General features: G+C 44.6%; 1 protein-coding gene across 1 annotated transcript in view; it reads left to right on the plus strand.

The window, feature by feature from the left end:
• Positions 1 to 20,255, plus strand: part of PIP4K2A (phosphatidylinositol-5-phosphate 4-kinase type 2 alpha) — a 174,484-nt gene that overhangs the window by 128,474 nt on the left and 25,755 nt on the right. Inside the window, exons 5-6 of the mRNA XM_047740564.1 lie at positions 9,727 to 9,873; positions 15,525 to 15,563. Of these exons, the coding sequence (XP_047596520.1) occupies positions 9,727 to 9,873; positions 15,525 to 15,563 (186 nt within the window). The remainder of the gene's footprint in view (positions 1 to 9,726; positions 9,874 to 15,524; positions 15,564 to 20,255) is intronic.

Below are 20,255 nucleotides of genomic sequence, written 5' to 3' on the forward strand. Positions count from 1 at the left end.
CACTTAGTCACCACGGTTGCGCAAGGGAGGATGCAGTTTGCCCGGGCTCCCTGACCCTCTGCCGGCCCGGCTTTCTCCAGGCAGTATTTGAATGTTCTCCTCTCCAGTCCTCCCACGGACCACCTTCACACAGGGGGCAGGTGATGTGACGTGGTGGCGAGCTCAGCCTCGCCCATCCCCAGGTGTAGCTATTGCACATGGTCGGACACAGGCCTCGTCACCTGTGATCCAGGAAGGGTCTCTCCAGGCTTCGTGGTTCTCTCAGTGATGCTCACAGGCATTTGAGATGCACATCAGGCCTTTCTTCCTACCTTATGAAAGCCTGGGCCAATTCGAGGACTTAGGCTGAGTCTTACAAATTCTGTTTTCTGCTTCAGCAGCAACCGTCAGTTCTTCTCTTTCCTCTTGCTCTTTGCTGCTTTTACCCTCTGATTCGCTGGGCTTTTGAACTGCCTGGTCTGGACGAGCAGAGAGGCTTCTTCCAACTGCCTGTCAGTGGACGGGCCCGGCTCTCAAAGAGGGTGTGTCCCGTGGAGCCAATGGCTAGACTTGCCAATGTTTGCCATTATTCTGTGGCCCTTTGGCTTCTCTTTTCCCTTCTCTTTGCTTTCATTGTTTTCTGTTTTGATGGAATATATCCAGAGCTGCAGCTATAGTCTGGAAGTTTAAAATCACCACAAGGCCAGACTCTGGAGAAGTGGAACCTTGCTAGATGTTTAAATAAATCCTTCCTGGGACTAAGCTTCTGACAAGCCAACCTCACCAGTGACACGGTGTGGTAGGTGGTTCAGACCTCAGACTCTGGAGCTGTCTGCTGCAGTTTCGCCCCTGACCGGCTGTGTGACCTTGGGCAAGTTACTTAACCTCTCTACGCCTGCTTCTCTGTCTATAAAATTTGGGTAATAGTTCTTCCTTTATTGGGTATTGTACTAATTAGGTGAGTTGATATTTACAACCTGCCCAACTTGGTGTATGGTGTAAGTGCTCTATCAATGATTGAATAAGATTGAGACCGTTCTTCTACTCAGTTTCTTACCTCCCAGTGTTGAAATCATTAACTCTGGTCAATCCACTAGGGGGCCCGGTTTCTGGTATCATGTGGCACTGTTGCAGAATTATGAAGATTCAAACCATAAGGAGTTAGAATTTTCCCCAAACCCCCGCATCTTACCTTAGTCTTTACTTCCAGCCCAAATCCTGCCATAATTTCCACTCAGCATCATCTCTCAGACCAGAGGAGAATTTCTGTTAAGCAAAGCAAACATTTATAAGTCTCTTTTACTTTATTTGGTTTTCTTTGTTATATTTGGGAAAATAACCTAAATTTTTGGTGTCAATACCATTTTATTCAAATTTCTGTTAGGCTAGAACAAACTTGGGTCTTATAAATGATGATTATCAACTGACTAGTTCACCAGTGTTAGAATAACGTTTGAAAAGAAAACAATAGTCAAGAGCCTGCTTAAATGTCTTACTTCTCTTAAGATGATTTTTCCCCCCACTACCCTAAAATCATTGGGAGTTCTGACATCAGGTAGCTTCAGCTCTAACTGAAATTCTGGGCCAGTGTCAGTAAAATTTTAGAAGTTTTAGGAGAGGAAGCAGGTTTCTGCATACATCATTAAGAAATGTCTAGGGGCGCCTGGGTGGCTCAGTGGGTTAAGCCGCTGCCTTCGGCTCGGGTCATGATCTCAGGGTCCTGGGATTGAGCCCCGCATCGGGCTCTCTGCTTGGCGGGGAGCCTGCTTCCTCCTCTCTCTCTGCCTGCCTCTCTGCCTGCTTGTGATCTCTCTCTGTCAAATAGATGAATAAAATCTTTAAAAAAAAAAAAAAAGAAGAAGAAGAAATGTCTAAAAGTATATCATTAAGAGTATCTTTTAAGTTTTTGAGATAGAGGGTTTAAATTTACTTGTTTCTTATTTCAAATGACTGAAACGATAAACTGCTAAAGTCGATAAAGGAACCCCCAAATCCTTTTTTATCCTTTGCATTGGGAAACAACTAGAAACTTGAGCCGAATCTGAATGTCATGCCTAAACATCTGAATTCCTTGTTAAATAAGCTAGCTAGTACCTCACATCTCTTTTTATCCTCCCATAAGGGACAGGGGTGTTGGTGTCATCACTGGAAGAATGAGGCACCCTAAAAGCCAACAGCTAAAACAGCTGGGTGTTGCGCAGAAGGAGAAAAAGTTACATACGGCATCCGTGCTTCTCATACTTCGACTTTAGACACAACACCCGAGACCCAGGCAGAAATGCAGATTCTCACTCAGAAGGTCTGTGGTGGCCCAAAATGCCACATCTCTAACCTGCTCCCAGGTGACGCTGATGGAGTTTATTACGTGGCAGGCGCTGTCTACTTTCTAGAGCTGGAGAAATAGTCTGAGTCTGCTCCTGGGTTTTTGGTTCCCGATCTGAGGAGAGGTCAATTAAAATTTGAAAAGTGGGTTAGAGTTTCAAGTCCAAGGAATCCCCTGGAACTCTGCTACTGCAGCTGAGCTCCCAGCAGGGCCTCTGCCCTCAGGAGCTACAGACACATTTCTTGGCGTCTCTTCTAGAAACCTCAGGAAGGCCTTTGCCATCTCCTGGGTCCCCAGGGAGCACCCCGCTGAGCTCCACTTTGCAGGCAGGGAGTGGCCGCTTGCTAATGGAATGATCAGAGCCCTCAGTTCCCAGGTCCCACCCATTTGTTCTCAGGTTTCTGGGGAGTTGCCCAACCTGTTCACCAACACCCGCTGCCCACAGCGGATTTCCTCCAGTTTCTCGAAATTCCGTCATCCTTTTCTCTTTATACACCGTCTGTCTCTTCTCATCTTTCCAACAGCTAGAATGTTCTCATTCTGGTTTCCACAGCTCGTCCGTCACTGTGCTTTCTGTTTTCTGTTTCTAGACATCCCTGCTCATGAGATACTGGGGAAATTCCTCCGCTCTGCCAGTCCCAGGTCTCTCCTCTACTGTCCTATTCTGTTGTCTCACCTGTCCAGTGGGGTTTTATTTTCGAAATGCCATTTTTCCTTATCGACGTTCCATTTTTAAAAATCTGCCAGTTCATTCCTGATAGTTCCCTGTGTTAGGTTCATCTCTGAAATTGCATCCTTTATTTTTTTAATGGCTTATGCATGACTGTTCAAGCTCTATTTCTGATGGTCTTAACCTCTGCCATTTCTGGGAACCTGATGCTGTTGTCTCTTGGTCCTGCTGCCTCTCAGTCAGAGTGAGCTTCCCAAGCAGAAGCCCCCACAGTCTGGGGTCAAGACGTTGGCTAGGGATCAAATTTATCTATGTAGGATGGGGGAAGAAGTAGGGCTGGGCAGAAGGGCAGGTCAGACCACCACGCAGGCCAACCAAGCTGTAGCCATCTGCTGGGGTGCTCTTGAGTGCTTCCCTTGGAAGCTCCGACGATGGCCCAGGGTGACTGGGAGGTAGAACCGGAAGGAGCTGCCAGCAAGGCTGCGGACTGCACTCCACAGCTGGGCAGGAAGGCCTTCCCCAAAGGCAGCCATACTTGCCTTCTTGTGTTTGATGGTCTTGGTGAGCTCATTGCTTCATCTCTAGAGGACCTCCGAGCTTATTTTAGGAAAAGCGTTGTCTGGAGAGTTTTATCTGTGCTGAAGAAAATGAGCGGGGAGCACAACGTGTTTCTGTCAGAATCTAGCACCTCCCAGCTCCCTGGCTCCCTGGCACACCTGCTTGAACTTCTGGCGTCCCAACCCCAGTCACAAGCCACAGGGGGCACAGCTCCTGACTGAAGGGCAAGGGGCTGGTTCTGGAACTCGCTTTCTTTGACCAACGAATGCCTCCCACAGGGTGCGGTTCTAGTGGAGGCCATGGCCTCTCAGATCTCCTTAGGGTGCTGCTGGAACAGCAGTTCTGCGTTTTCATTGTGGTCAATGAATAAATGCCTTCTGCACTTATGATAGAATCGTTTTTACACGGTCATTTCATCTTGAACAACCGTGGTGTTTCTGGGTCTTGTTATGGCGTAACAAACAGGGTTTTCCTTCAGGTATGTTCTATATATTCTGCGTTATCTCAGCACTGAGAGTGTCTGTAAACGCTTCGGAGGAATGTTTATTCCTTTTAAATCTGATTTTATCAATTTTAAGAAAAGCAGTAGTTTTGTATTTAGATTAGCTTAAATGTAGTCATCCTTACATCCTTTTTTCACCTCAAAACTGTTTGAAACCGAAATAAATTCTCTTAACTGATCCTTAAAGACCATTTTCCCAAAACATGAATTCAAGTTAAGTTTAGATTTATTTATTTGTTTGGTCCTTCTAAAGCAAAGCAATCCTTAATTTCAGGCTGTCTTTCTTTCCTTTCCTTTCTTTTCTTTCATGTCGTCACAGTGCGCTATAAACATAGCCAGAGGCACAATAAGGATTACAGGTAGTTTAACCTTTCAGAAACATTAAATGAAACAAGACTTTACATTGAAGTATTAATTTGACGCTATATTAAATTGTCACTTCAAACCTCTAAAAAAATGAGTGAAACATGATAATAACAGCAATTTCCAAAAGCCAGAGCCCAGGCTCGCACTCCCAGGTGGAGATATAAATATTTATCTGTCGCAGTACATCACTTAGAATCTTCTCTGCTGAACCCTTCAGTCAGCTGGGAATCTCTTAATGGCATTTCATTTTGCATGAGAAGAGCAACAAGGTGGGGATTCATAATACTTGTTATTCTTATTGAGCGCCCAAGAGTGAAGGGAACAGATCTTATGGCTGTTTCCTTGTGTCTGTTTTAGAAATTCTGATTTCACCACGTTGATTTATCCTGGTAGGAGAGCTCTGACCAACCCATGGCTGTGTAGGCCAAAGTTGTAAGGAGGCCTTGCGAAGAGATAAAATTTGGTTTTATCGATTGCACCGTGGAATCGTTTACAAGTACCTTTCTCAAAAGAAGACAAAAGAAAGTAAAAACTGGTAGTGTTGACAGCACAACTTTTGGACGGAAGCACCGCCAGCAAACAAAAGTTTCTGAGCATCCTCTTGAGAAAAAACAGAAGCCGCTCTGGAAGAACAGGTGACTCGAGGTATCCAGCCACGACAGGACAAGTGTGAAAGATACGGAGAACAATATCTAAAAACCCAAATGTAGGTGATGCAGTGAGTTTAACACTGAGCGTATGGACGCTGGCCCCAAGAGTAATGGATTGTCTTAGCTTCCTATAGTGAGCATGATAAGAACCGATGATAATCAAGGTGACTCTTCAGAGATTGGAGGGTCAATATTCAGTTCCAATTCAGATGGAAGCTTGTGTCATTGTGGACTTACAAGCATTTGAAAGCCACCAGTCCAGGCGCCAGACCGAACTTCTCTGTTGGACATGAGAGAAGAGCGTGGCTGCCGGTGACCTAGAGAGCCGGCCTTACGCCACGGGTAGGAATGCGTCAGGAAAATGCCACATCCGCGTAGCCACTGAAAGGCACAGTCTCCAGCACTGTGTACTTGCAGCCACACTCTCATAAAAGAAGCATTTCTCTTGCCTGATGAGTGCTCTGAATTTCTGAGCCACACCTGGGTGATCATCATTGCCAAACGTTTTGTCCATCTGTGGCCTTCTCTCCCTCGAGACCTCAGAGTGGCAGAGGACAGAAGTTGCAGACTCATCTGACTTCTAGAAGGGAGTCTGCGAGGCTACTGTAGGCGCTGCACCTGCTCCGTCTGTGGACTGAGATATGAATACGACGGGCGGGGAATACCCATATGTCTATGTCCTTTGCCAGTGGGAAAGGCCTGCCTTGGAGCCACATCAAGACAGGGGTTGAAAGTGAAAGAAATATTTATACCTTCCTTTAGGAGTCATCCTCGGGATTAAATTGTATTTCTTCATTCTTGTAGTCTGGAAGTAAAGCTTGTAGAAGGGAGGAAGCAAAGATTCCTTAGATTATCTTGTGGTCGAATCAACAGTGTTAAAAAAGAAATTGAGAGATGCTGAGGATGTTTTTCAATATTCAGAAAAAAAAGAGGGTACTCCTGCCAAATACTTGGTTATTGAAGAAAGACATGATATCGTAGCCTTCGCAAACACCCCTTCTTATTTTGGAAGCGTTTATATATGAGTTGTTTTGTAAATTTGTCAATGATATTTAAATTCTTAAGGGGAAGGTGCTCAGAGTTCTGATCCTAAAAGCAACATGAGAGAGAAATATAATTTTTTAGTGTTTCTTTTATATTTACAAGAATATTACCTCACTTTATAAACAGATAAATATATGCTACATTTACATATACATTCGCAAAATTATTCATTTTTAGAAAGCTTTTGTTCTGTGGAGGTTCGTTGAAATTGAGAGTTCCCATCATGCATTTAAAATCAAATGCAGGGGCGCCTGGGTGGCTCAGTGGGTTAAAGCCTCTGCCTTCGCTCCGGTCATGATCTCAGGGTCCTGGGATCAAGCCCCGCATTGGGCTTTCTGCTCAGCAGGGAGTCTGCTTCCTCCTCTCTCTCTGCCTGCCTCTCTGCGTACTTGTGTCAAATAAATAAATAAAAACTTTTAAAAAAATCAAATGCATTTCTCAGCATTTTAGGGACACATCAGATGCTCTAGGAAGTCTCTCTCCTTCCCTCCGTCCCTCCCTCCCTGCTTCCTTTTCCACCCTTCACCCCAGGGTCTTGGTTTCATCTTGTTCCAGCTCAAGTCATGGGCAGTTAGTGCCCCTCTCAGTCCTGTTTCCCCGGTCTTCATATTCCTCACAAAAACCTATGCCCTCATTACTGTCATTACGCCTCTTCTCCAAATGCAGAGGCACAGAGAGGTTGAATAATTGACCGAGGGATGCACAGCTAGGGAGTGTGGACCTGGACCGAGAGGGCTCCTAGCCCCGTGATGTGGCTAAGTCATGCCAAGGGCCCAGCTAAAGCTCTGGCCGTGAATTTACAGTCGCCCTGGATGTGGGATTACTGGGATTACCCCGGTAGTTCACATGTGTGGTTTGCAGATGTGACGCCTGGTGTCAGAGTTTGTGTGCAGCATTTCCCGGGACAGCTGGTGCAGAACCCGAGAGGGTGAACATTCAGGCCTCTGTGCCAGTCCCCCACGCAGTGACAGGCCATGCTAGAGTGGCGGTCCGCCAGCCCTGGCATTGCCAGAGCCAGTGGAATGTCCTTCTACTGTAATGAAACCGTGTCATCTTTTCCCGGAGCCCCAGAAATTCCATCAGTGGGTGGGATTTTCTCTTCTGCGAAGTTTTGACCCATAAATGTTTTCTAAACCTTTGGCACCAAGGTTGCTCGTCAGTACTGGGATCTAATAGGATAGACTTGAATATGGGTTGTGGTCTTGTCCGTATTTATAAACTTAGGAGCTTGAGTCTATTAAATCTGTATTTTTCAAGGTGTTCGTCTAAGAGCCTCATTGATGAGCCAGGCCTTTGAGAAGCAGCGCCTGTAGAAACTTGGAGATGCAGATTAAATTGATCTCATTTTTATAGGCAGTAATTTATTTAATCTTAAAAATAAAGGGGCTGTAGAATGTAATCTACGTGGGTGTTTTTCTTCGGGGAAAATAAACCCCTGTTGACGATTTCCTGTACAGTGTGCAGAAAGTTTTGTTATCCTTTTCATTACCTGAATAATATTATCCACTCGTCCCGAGGCACTCTGTGGCTCGGTACAGAAATGTTGATCAAAAAGACTTACTCTGCTGCCAGGACTTGTAAGAGACAGGCCAGAATGAGAATAATCTGAGCACAAAGAGGGGTTGAGCAGCCAAACTGAAACCAGCGTGGGACAGACGTGCTCTGCGAGCCTCTAGAGTACCTACACACGGCCTGCCTCAGAGTACGGAGGGCCAAACAGATAGGGGTAACATTGAAGTTTCTTATGAGAGTGTTGAATGAAAATAATCGTTACTATTACTACCGTTCTCTGCAGAGGGAGGAAGAGTGCAGTGCAGCGCATAGGCCTGGCACAAAACAGGTTGACATACTAGTCCTCACAACTTTCCTTGCCAGTGGGAATTATGGTGCTCATTTTCCAAAAAATGAAACTAAAATGAAGAATGTTCTAGTAACTTGCCCGAGATCCCACAGCTGGTACATGGAGGCACCAGGATGCACATGCATTCTTCCCAACTCACAAATCCACCTTCTTTCTACTATGCTCACGCAGTGTAGACCCCCACTAGTCTCTATGTTTTGAAGGCTCACCCAATCATCTTCCTTCAGAGGTGAGGGACAACAACGCTTTTTATTTCTTGAAGTCGGGTGTGAGAAGTTTTGTTTTCAGCCAACGCCTCTTCACCGCCTGTTTTGTATTAGCAAACCTCACGTTAATTTCCTGGGTTTTTTGAAAGGAGAGAGAAAGAGAAAATGTTCTACTGATCTAACTTCAAATGAAGAATAAATTGAGATGAAACTCTACTCAGGAAGCATAGCAAATTAAAACGTGTAGCCCAGTTATGGTCAGTGTGCTAGAAAAGACCAAGAGCACCTTTAAAACCTGCCAGCGCTGGGTGACAAGTGTCACACTCAGATACCGATGCTTTTCGTCTTTAATGACAAAAACTGAGGGCTTTGTTGACCTTTAAGATGGTTAAATGTTATCAGAGTTGATTATTAACCATGCTTACCACTAAAAAGTTTGAAAGGGCATTTTATTTTTATTTTTGTAAAATGCTCGTTGTAAAAATGCAAAAATTTAAGCGGTATAATTTACAAAAAGGGGGGGGAAGCGAAATTACCCCAGATCCCACCATTGCCACTTGGTGACCATTCTTCCAGGCTGCTCCCTGTAAATATGCACAACATGTGTGATTTTAACAATTTTTACAATTTTGGAATCATGCTATTCACACACCTGTCGAGGACAAAAAAAGAGCTCTTTTGAAATAGTCTCTCTCCTTTCATTTTAAAGAAAGGAAAACCCAACTTTCCTTTGGAGAGTGCAGTGGGACCCATTTTATAAATATCAGCTTTCAAAGGAGATGTGTCTCCCTCTCGTGGCCCTTTCGAGGATGGTCATCAGTGCTTCAAGACTTGCGTTGTGTTTTTGCAACCGTAATCACAAATGGTGTCAAAGCTAGAACTTGTCCAACGGCCATGATGAAATCTGACATGGGGCCAGAGTACCTCGTCTTGTCCATGGAGCAGGAGCAAGCACTGGGGTAGCGTGGCACCTTCCCTTCACGCTGCTGCTCTGGCGGGCAGAAGGTTAAATACATTAGTGTGGTGGGTGAGAAACATAAATTAGGACTAGAGAGGACTGTCCCAGTTTCAAACGCTTAGCTCTCTCCACAGTTTCCTCTTTAATCACAGCTTCAGGGCTGTGGTTTTCATAACGCTGTTAAAGGAGCTGTTCTTAGTGGCCAAGTGACTCTCCCTCAGCCTCACAGAGTCATCACCCAGGCTTCTGGGGAGGAAGGGGGAGGCCCTCGGTAGAGTGTGATTTCCCTTTAGAGGAATTAGCAAATGGACCAATCACTTGTCCTCTTGTCTCACACTGTTACATCCAAATTTTGACTTTACAGATTAGTTTGGGTTGTTGGGAAAATATATCTCTTTGGAGATAAAGTTGAATTTTCTTATCTATGTATACTTGCTGAACATAGATCCTGCGTCAGGCAGTATAAACACGGTCATTTTCTGTAAACAGCACCTTAGTGGTTGGATGGTTTTACTTTGTCTAAAGGCCAAAGGCAGAAAAGTTATGCTTTACATCTGAATGAGCACCTTTTGATTGCATAATGTTTTCCTTTTTCTCTCTCCTCTGTAGTACATAGTAGAATGTCATGGGATCACCCTTCTTCCCCAGTTCTTGGGCATGTACCGGCTTAATGTGGATGGAGTTGAAATATACGTGATTGTTACAAGAAATGTGTTCAGTCACCGTTTATCTGTATATAGGAAATACGACTTAAAGGTGAGCTTTTTGTTCATTTTTATTAAGTAATGAAGCAACTGTTGTAATTGATCTTGCTAATCGCTTAGGAGGTGCTCAGAGCTTAAAGCTACCGGGCAACTAAACTAGTAAATCTTGCCTTCGAGGGACGCGAGGATCACTTGCTAGCTTTACTGGAAGACTTTTGCACTTGTCAGGAGCAACGTGTCTGATTTTCAACAAGTTATTTATTGAACACCAGCTAGGTTCCAGGCACTGTTTTGGTGCTGGGAATAGTAGGATGAACAAAATGGACCAAACCTGAGCCCAAGGAGCTGACATTGTGGTGGGGACAGACAGACAATAAGTAAAAGCAGCGAGTAAATCCTGTAACATAGTAAGAAGGGGTAAGTGCTGTGGATAGAAGTAAAGATGGGGAAGAACGGGGCCAGGATACAGCGGATACAGGGTGTCAGGGGAGGTTTCCCTGGAAGCTGATATTGCAGCAGACCCAAAGAAAGAGGGTGTGAGCTGAGGGAAGGGCAGTCCTGGCAGAGGATACAGGCCCTGGGACCAGCTATTTCAAAGACTTTGGGTGAGAGGCACAGTGTAGAAATTCTGAGGGGAGTGAGCTGAGCTGAGTCTTTGGATCACTGACTTCAGGGGAGGATGTTGGTGTTGGGAGATGGCAATCTGTGACCTGCCTGCCTGGCAAGTCCAGCTTGGCCATTTTTGTAAATAAAGCTTTATTGGAACACTGCAGGGGCCAGTGTTTCTGCATCACGTGTGGTTGTTTTGTACTCTAATGGCAGAGTTGAGTAGAAACGCAGAGACTGCTTTGAACCACAAAACCCAAAACATTTGCCAGCTGACCCATTCAGGAAAAGTTTGCCACCCTTTGGTCTTTGCCAGTAGATCTCAGATTTTTTTAATCTCAGACTCCTCCACTCTTAAAAGAAGACCCCCAGTACAGCTGGTGTGGAAAACAGTATGAAAGTTCCTCAAAAAATTAAAAATAGAATTGCCATATGACCTAGTAATTCCACTATTGGGTATTTACCCAGAGAATACAAGGACACTAATTTGAAAAGACACACGCATGCCTATGTTTATTGCAGCATTATTTATAGTAGCCAAATTATGGAAGCAACCCATGTGTCCTTTGATAAGTGAATGGATAAAGAAGATACATGTATGTGTATACAAACACACACACATATGCATATATGATGGAATATTACACAGCCGTTAAAAAGAACAAACTCTTGCCATTTATAACAACATGGATGGATTTAGAGGGTATGATGCTAGGTGAAGTAGGTCAGAGAAGGACAAATACCATATCAATTCAATCAAGTGGAATTTAAAAAGCAGCGCAAACCAACAAATTTTAAAAGAGACGAAACAAAAACAAAAACCCATTTTTCTTAGGTATAGAGAACAAACTGATGGTTATCAGAGGGGAGGTGGGTGGGGGATGGGTGAAATAGGTGAAGGGGATTAGGAGTGCACTCGTCCAGATGAGCACTGAGTAATGTATAGAATTGTTGAATCATTTTATTGTATACCTGAAACTACTATGACATTATATGCTGATTATGTTGAAATTAAAATTTTTTTAAAAAGTGGTCTCCCAAAAGCTTTTGGTTATATAGGTTGTATCTACTGCTATTTACATTGTTAGAAATTAAAATAAGAAATTTTTAAATGCTTACTTTATTTACAACTTTAAAAAGCATTACATGTTAACATTTTTATGAAAAATAGCTGTATCTTACAAGTAAAAAAATTTAGTGAGACAGGTGGCCTTTTTTTTTTTCCTTTACATTTTTGTAAATCTCCCTAATGATATGATTTAGTATGAAACAGTTGGAATGTCCTATCTGGTTGTGCTGTCTGTTGCAATGTTATGTGATTGAAGTATATGAAGAAAGACCTTACACAGATACATAGTTGGAAAATGGGAGGGTGGGTGTTTCAATAACTTTTTCAGAAATTTATGGATATTCTTCCTTGATATTATGCTAAAACCTAACAAAAGGTGATTTCTCAAAGCTTAGTTACAATGTGGAATCAGAAATCACATCAGTGAACTTGCTGTACTTATTTCATTAAAACCCCCTGGTTTGTTTACAAGCTTTGATCATTTGAAACAGATGGGTTCATTGAGTTATGTGGTCTTCTAAATATGGACACATCTCATTATGCGATATCGAGAAGTCACATTAATACCACCACAAGTCTCATCCAAGAAGTCTTTAAATACCGAGAAGCTCTCATGCTCACGGTGGTGGATACAAGTTCTTAAAAACTCTGATTTCCACTTGAAAGCCCAAATTTTACCACTGGCAACCAGTCCTGTGAGCTGTTTTCTGTGAAATGCCAGCACACACCTCCCCCGCACACAGCCGAGCCCCACTCGGCTCGTTATTATTGAGCAAATATCTACCAAACGCCCAGATCTGAGTAAAGAGATTGCCAGTTGTTCTTTCGGGTAAAAATGTTTTCATGAAAAATGTGGCTAGTTGAGCTCATAACTCAAATCATCACAAAAATGACTTTTCTTATAACATTCCATCTTCATAAACAAAAGCATTCTATACATATTCCCACAAGGAATATTGAAGAGATGTGTACTCCGTGGTCAAGATTTACTAATTTCATTGCCTCATCAAGGACAGTTTTAGACATTTATATATAATGTATATTTTGTAGGTATTTTATGACAAACTCTATTAGTACCATTTGGAGCCACTGGATTTGTGCTAAGCTGCCAACAATTTTACCCACTATTGTTTTTGTAACATCCATGCAAATATCAAGACAGTGAAAAAAGGCTGATAATGTCTCAATATTATTAGAAAGGTGGTTTTGATTTTGCAGAGCTCTTAAGGGGTCTTGGGACCCCAGGATGCTGAGCACACTTTGGGAATAGTAGTCTAAGGGAGGAATTTTTGGTTTAGGCTTATCTCCTTCTTTCTGGAATTCAGATAAACTGCAGAAGCTTCCCAGATCCAGCCTTGCTCTGTTTTGCCTCCCAGTTGAGGCCGTTTTGTCCCCTGGAATCGCCCCTGGTGGAAATTCCAGCCACTCTCCAAGGCTCTTGGATACCATCTCTCTCATGAAGCCTTTGCAGTGCTGCTTAGAGGAACGACTCTGTGGAGCATTACGGGACTTTGTTCACTGGTCTGACTCCCCCACAGAATCAGCCAGAGAGAACTCTGAAGCGCCTGTCCTGGTTTTATCACTTGTTAGCAGTGGGTGGGTTGCTGAACTTTTATTGAAACTCTGTTTCTTCATCTGTAAAACAGGGATAATTATACCTACCTTTGCTGGGTTGTTATGAGGATTCAGTTGTGCATGTGCGCGCGCACACACACACACACGTATGTCATGCCCGGCATAATGTGCGGCCTATGGGAACTGGTCAATGAATTTGGGTAGTGACTCATCCATTCTACTAGTAAGTGCCTTAAAGGCAAATCTTTGGTCCTTTTCTTTTTTATGCCCCTAAGATAGTGTCTCGTTCAAGCAAGCATCTAGGAAACATATCTTGATGTAAATTATACTTCTAGACTGGATAGTATAGTTTTAATTTGCCTCAGACTTCCTTAATTTCATCTCCAGTTTTTAGTTTGTAGAATAAATTCTCTTCTTACCAGTACTTTTCGGTTGTGATGGAACGTGGACATCTGGCATCATTTCATGGCTCAAACTCTTGGCCTTGACTTACTAACTTTATTTTCTGTTTCTGTTTGAGTTTTTATTTTGAATTCATTTAAATTTGAGTGAGCTCCGGGCACCTCCCCGCCCCCACACCCTATGCTAATGATCCGCATTTACATGGAGATGAAGCTTCACCGAGAATCGGAAGCAGGGTAAATTTTACTGCAGGAGGGAAAGCGCACAGGGACCAGAAACTTGGCTAGAGATAAAAAGAGGAGTAACTAATTTCTTCCTCTGACCAGGAGCACAGACAGTGCTCAAATATTGCAACTATCCTGTCTTTTTTTTTTTTTTTTTTTAATCTGGAAGCATTTTGTTAGAAATCAGTGTGTAAAGGAAGATGTTTGTGGTCTGTATTCAAAAATCCCTTTAAAACAAGGAAAACGAACCATTACAAGTGGGAGCTGCTGGGTTTGTGTGGGCCGGAGGCGGGGGGGGGGGGGGGGGGGCGCGGTTGTGGAGGCTGTGGTTGTGCAACGGGACCACACATTTCCCCTCATGAACAATTTACACTGTCCCTCATCACTTCGTGGATCAGCTTTCTGCCCCTCTGATGCATCCCCCAGAAACTCAGAGCATTTCCCCGGGGCTGACAGCAGGTCTCTGGGGATGCTGACCACCAGTGGGATGGAACATTGACCTGTGGGGGTGGAGGTGGCGGGGGGGAGGGGGGGGACTCTCTTCATAGTTGGCTAATGCACAGCTTCCAGGGCAATAAACGCCCATCTAAGAGGTGGTCAGGGAAGCATGTCACTCTACTGACCTGGGCTTGCTGGGGTGGCCAGCACCGTGGGGGAGGGGAGCATGGTGATGTGGTCGTGATCCTTCTCCAGCCATTTATTTGGGGGATGCAGGCATTGCTGTGTGAGATACGTTGAGGAGCACAAAGAAGAAATTGTTCTTGTTGTTACTGACATTGCTGGCGATCCACATCTTCCAGACAAGGGGACCTTTCTCTTCTTGAGTTCTACCGCATGCCCCTGTTGGCGTCTGGGTGGGCTTGGGTCTTCTCGCACAACCTCAGAGCTCCGAGGTATGTGTGGCTTTGAAAACCAGTGCGGCAGAGTAGAGTTATGCAGATCAAGAAGCATGTTTTCTTCCCCTTGATACCTTTGTGCTTTGCTCAGCCTAAGTCCTGGCACAAAGCGGGGTGCGAGTAAATATATGTCTGAAGGGATTCCCAGAGCGAAGGGGGACAGGAAGGGCCCACAGGGTCTAACTCAGAGTAGTGAGGACATGTCCATCAGTAACCCTGACAGGGGAGAAGGGTAGGCGGAAGGCCAGGACGGGGCCGCGTCTGGAAGATATAATGGAGGGAGGGGGCATCTAATGCCTGGGTGGCTACTGCAGCCAGGGATGGCCCACATCACCTTTGAAGATGTAAAGCCAACCATTTCTGGCAATCGAGGCAAGAAGCAGAGCATGGTTTTGATCTGGTGTTAATAAGTTATCCTTCAAGGGGCGCCCGCGAGGACTCAGTCAGTTAAGTGTCTGACTTGATTTTGGCGCAGGTTGTGACTTTAGGGTTGTGAGATCGAGTCCCTGCTTTGGGTTTGGTGCTGGGCATGGAGCCTGCATAAGATTCTCTCTCTCCCTCTCCCTCTGCAACCAAACCCCCCACCTTTTTTATGTCTCTTAAAAAAAAAAAATTCATTAAAAAAAAACAAACAAACATTACTGTTCAAGTGATTGTCAGGTTTTCTGATTTCCACCAGGGACACAAGAACCAGAATCCGGCTTGGATGACAAGCCAGGGAAAGGTTGGAGATGAGCCAGCAGGAATGTCTGTCTGCAGAGGGGGGAGTACCCCTGGGGCAATGTTGTGACCAAGGAGGGGACAGAGCTTCCTCAAGGCAGGGCTCCAGGGCCAAGGGGGGTGCTTGTTTATTTCTGCGCTCTGGCCTGACACACTTGCGTATTTTCCACGTGTGACACCCGATGTTTTCATGATGGTCTTTGTGTTTCAGGGCTCCACTGTGGCCAGAGAAGCCAGTGACAAGGAAAAGGTGAGTACCCTGACTCATCCCTGCTGCGGTCCTCTCCGGTCCACTCTTCCTCTCCCACCTTCCAGCGGCGGTTCTCCTGCCCCCTCGGCTGCGCCAGTGACAAGCACGGCACTGACCTGAGAAGGCTCCTGCCTTGAGCTCCCCCACACTCTCTGTTGGGCACTGAAGTAGTTCTGTTAGTTTTATGTGTGGTTGAAAGAAACATTCCGCGTGCGACATGGTCTTGAAAGCACAGTCACCTATGCGGTTACGGGATCCAGATGTGACTCCCGGTCAGCCCCCAGGGTCCTCACGCCGGTTGCCCCCGCAATAGGCAGTCGGGAGCTCCAGTCCTTTCCACGCCGCTCCAAAAATGAGTGTGTTGAGCTTCAATTTCACCTGGAAAAAGGTTGGCTCGGACAAGCTTCAAACTCCTTTACAGCTCTAAGACAGGGTGAGAGGGCTTCTGACGAAAGAATTAAGCATGTGGAAACTATATCTTTTCTTTTCCTGAGTCACTGGACAGCAGGGGATATTTGAACCACATTTGGCTTATGATGCAAGAGTATAGACAGATTCAACTGAAATTGGTTTGATGAAACGATGGGAAGTAGATTTCTGTATGGAAATCGAAACTGACCAAAATCCACATTTGCTTAGACAAAAAGTACCTCGAAATTCTCAGTTACCCCCCTGCTCATCACCTGGGCAAGTTTTTTGACCAAACTATTGAAAGCAGGGCTCAGGATTTTTGTTTCTGTTTTTCTTTAAATCATGAGTTTATATTATTTTTAAAGATTTTATTTATTTGACACAGAGAGAGAAGTAGGCAGAGCAGTAGGCAGAGGGAAAGGGAGAAACAGGCTCTCTGGGGAGCCCGACATGGGGCTCGATCCTAGGACCCTGGGAGCATGACGTGAGCTGAAGGCAGATGCTTAACCGACTGAGCCACCCAGGCACCTCTAAATTATGATTTTAGAATGTTTTCTTCCTGTCTGGATTTGAATTTTACATTTTGGAAATCTCCTGTTCTTTGTTCACTCAGAAGTATTTGTAAATTTTTTTCATGGTTACCATCCTAGCTTTAGGGGCTAAAATAAGGAACCACATGACACATCTAGCAGGCAACACAGATATTAAAATAGGCAAGGAGTTATCATGTAATAAGCAGTTTAATAGAGAGCATGTACACCTGACTCATGCTCGGGGGGAAAGGGGGGGCTTCCTGGGGGAGGTAATGTTTGGAACCCTGAAGGACAAGGAAGAGCTAGCTAGAGGGAAAGGTGAGACAAAACACCCTGGGCAAGTGGGCAGAGGGGGAGCACTTGGCGCTTTAGCTGGAGGGTGACATCAGCCATACCAGTTGGGAAGGCTGTTGAAATAACCCGGATAGAGTGGTGTCCTGAGCTGGGTTGGTGGAAGAGGATAGATTCTAGGGAGATTTGGGAAGAAGAAGCCACAGAAGATTCAATGTGGGAGGTGAACAGTGCCAGGGAGTGTGTGTGGAGGCAGGGCGGGGTTCAGAAGGACTCCTATATGTCTGGTTTGGACCATTGGGAGGGTGCTGGTTCCACTCACTGAAAGAGGGAGCAGAGTGAGAGGAGGGGTTCGAAAAGTCAGTGTGGCACTACAGCAGGGATGGTCCGTAGGCATGAAGGCTCCAGGGAGGGTTTCAGCTGGGGAAAAAAGGGGCTTGGAAAACCTCACAGGAAGGATGATCAGCAAAGACAGGGAAGTGGCTGAGGCCACCCAGGATGAGTATATGGAATAGAAGAGAAGGATATCTAGAAGAGCCCAGAAGAACTTCATCACTGAAGGAGTGGGTGGAAGGAGAGAGTCCTGCAAAAGATCAGCCAAAGAGACAGGAGACAAACAGACGAGCCAGGAAAGTTCAGGTCATCAGACATTTCAGACATTCTGTTCAGACATTTATGGAGTATCTCTTGTGAGCAAGCATTTCTCCAAGCACTGTGAGAAACACTGCCTTGAGTAATGGCCCTGGTCTTGGGAGACTTGCACTCTCGTTGTATTCCAGAAACCAGAGGAAGAGAACTGTCCCAGAATCATATGCTTCTGCAGGGTTAAGTAGGATGAGGACTGAGACAATTACCCATTGGACTTACCACCAGGGAACTCTCTGGTGATCTTGTCCATGACAGTGGGTGGAGCAGAAGCTAGGTCACAGTGGGTGAAGAAGTGAGGAGTGGGAAAGGAAATGGTGGATCCTTCTCTGTCCATTCATACTTTTACTGTGCACTAGTGAATATATTTTTACACTTCTAATCTCCACATAAATAACCCTGAAGTCACCAGCTTTGGCCAATAGTTTGCAGAAACAATGGACTGCCACCTTCCATGTTGCTATGACTAAATGTTTGTCCATGTGCCCAAGACCCAAGCGAGTATTTAGGTTTTACTCCATGAGAAACTCAGAGGTTTAGTAGGATTGGGATTTTTCTCTTAGGAGAAAACATGTGGACTGTTTGGAGAGCCACACAGACTTTTTGGCCTCCTAACAGGAAGCCAACCCCTGAGTAAGAACTATGGTGGTGATGACAGCTTATGCTCCATGCTGGTGGCTCTGTCCCAAGTCAATGGCTTGGGATTTGAGATTTGAGATTTGAGGCAACGGCTAGCAGATCCCACTCTTTTCCCCCAATTCTGTTCATTTTCATTTCTTGAGATTTGGTCACCAAGGGCATGGTCTGCTCTGACAAAAAACATTGCCAAGATAGACAGAGGCCATGGGGTTGTTTCTGCTGAAGCCAAAATCATGAAACGAGTCCATGTGTGAAGGAAAGCCATGAGTATTGGACATCCTTAATGCTGTAGTATTTCATCAGATGCAGACCATCCAGTTGCCTGTCCCTCCCTCCACTGTTCTGCCTGCAGGACCACATGGTTTCCAGAAACCTGTGACATTCACATTTCTACTGCCCACCTCACCAAAAATGCTGAGCCCTTTACTGGCATAGGTTTCTGTGAAAAGAAAGAAATTATAGAATTTGTCTAATAGAAAACCACTTTTCTGAGGAGATTACCTGGGATGCTTTTATCCTGTACTGAGTTGTTCCTCAAAACATCTCCCCTGGAGGTGGGCTTAGAGAAGTCAGCCGTGGCAAGGACCTCACGACACGACAGTTGGGAGGCCCACGAGCTTCAGTTCCCGCGCGCCTTCACACAGTCAGTGGCAGAGGTGAAACCTTACCTTCATCTGGAGATTATTTTTTTTACAATGAATTGTGGTGTGTTGGGATTTAGGAAGGTCAATAGTAATACTTGATATTTGTTGAGTGTATACTACGTGCCAGAGTGTGGTTTACATTTTACATGACTCAAGCCATCTCATCCTTCCAGCCATCTTACGAGGTCGCGCCATTATTACTTCCTTTGAGTAAACGAGCTTGCTTCACAGACAGGTTCGGTGACTTGTCCAGAGCCCCTGACTTACGACAGGGTGCAGCCAGGCTTCTAGCCCAGGGCTCACGTTTCTAACTGCTGTGCTGTTGCCCTCTGAATGTCTGGCGTGTCTCAGTCTCCTTTTTTAAAAGGACCTATTACCAAAAACGCGTAGCAATCCCGTGAATCATGAAGCATTCCTGCATCGACAAAAACAATGTTTTGGAGTTAAATATGGTACAAGAGCAGTTCATTCTGAGTCTTGGTTTAAAAATTTTCAGGAGTTGTGAAATAAATCGTTTGGTTTCCTACTGTGTTGGCAAAACAACCAATTCACATCTCCATTTGGGGTTTTTGGCATATTTATAACTACGTTCCACCGTATCTCACACTGGGTGAACATTAAAGTCGTCTACACCATGGCCCTGAGGAAGAATCCAGTGCTCTCTGCCTCCTTCTGGGCTCTGGGTTAGTGATACCTCTGCTTCCAGAAGGAGCAGCTCCAAAAGGCCATCCACCTGCCCTTCTAGTTTACAGGCGCTCCCCGCTCCCCGGGCAGGGGCAAGAGGAAATACCTTATAGATAAGGAAGTAAAAAGTCATTACAATTTGTAATCGATGGAGACTCCGCCTGCCTGTGCGGGTACAGGGGCACTGTGGCTCTGACACAGTAGCTGGTTTATAATCTGGCCACAACTGAAGCGACAGTCACCAAACTGTAATACGTAAAAATAAATGAAATGTATATAATGGAGCTGAACTCTAAAAAACATTGGTTGTTTTTAAGTTCTAAAAAATTTCTTTGCCTTTCTCTTTCTGTCAGTTTTCAGGTTTTCTTTCCATGAGCAGTTAACATTTTGCATTTTCCAAGAGGCTATTCTTTGTCTCCACAAATAAAACCATAATGTTATCAAAACAATCGCTCTTCTCTCTGGGTAGAACCATTGGAGGAAGGCTAAAAATATTTCTTTTCTACATTTTCGCCTTTTATGAATGAAGTCGCACGATCTGCCAAAAATCTTTTCATTGCTATCCCTGTGGGACTGTGTTCTCTAAGAAATGATTGTCATGGTGCAAAGAATAATTTTCGTAAAGAATTTCCATTGACACGGCTTAATTAGTAATCTCAATTGTGAGTTTTCCTTTCATCCGAGTCATTATAACTGTTTTAATTTCCCGTACTTTCAACTTGTTGATGACAAGTTTTGAAACCGTCATTTCAAATATTTAGTGCTATATAGGTACAGACAGTCCCGTCCCTTCTATTTCAGCTTGACACATAATTAGTGTGATTTGCATTAGCATAATAATGAAG

This window comes from Lutra lutra, chromosome 8, assembly GCF_902655055.1.
Source record: "Lutra lutra chromosome 8, mLutLut1.2, whole genome shotgun sequence".
NCBI classification, from domain to species: domain Eukaryota; kingdom Metazoa; phylum Chordata; class Mammalia; order Carnivora; family Mustelidae; genus Lutra; species Lutra lutra.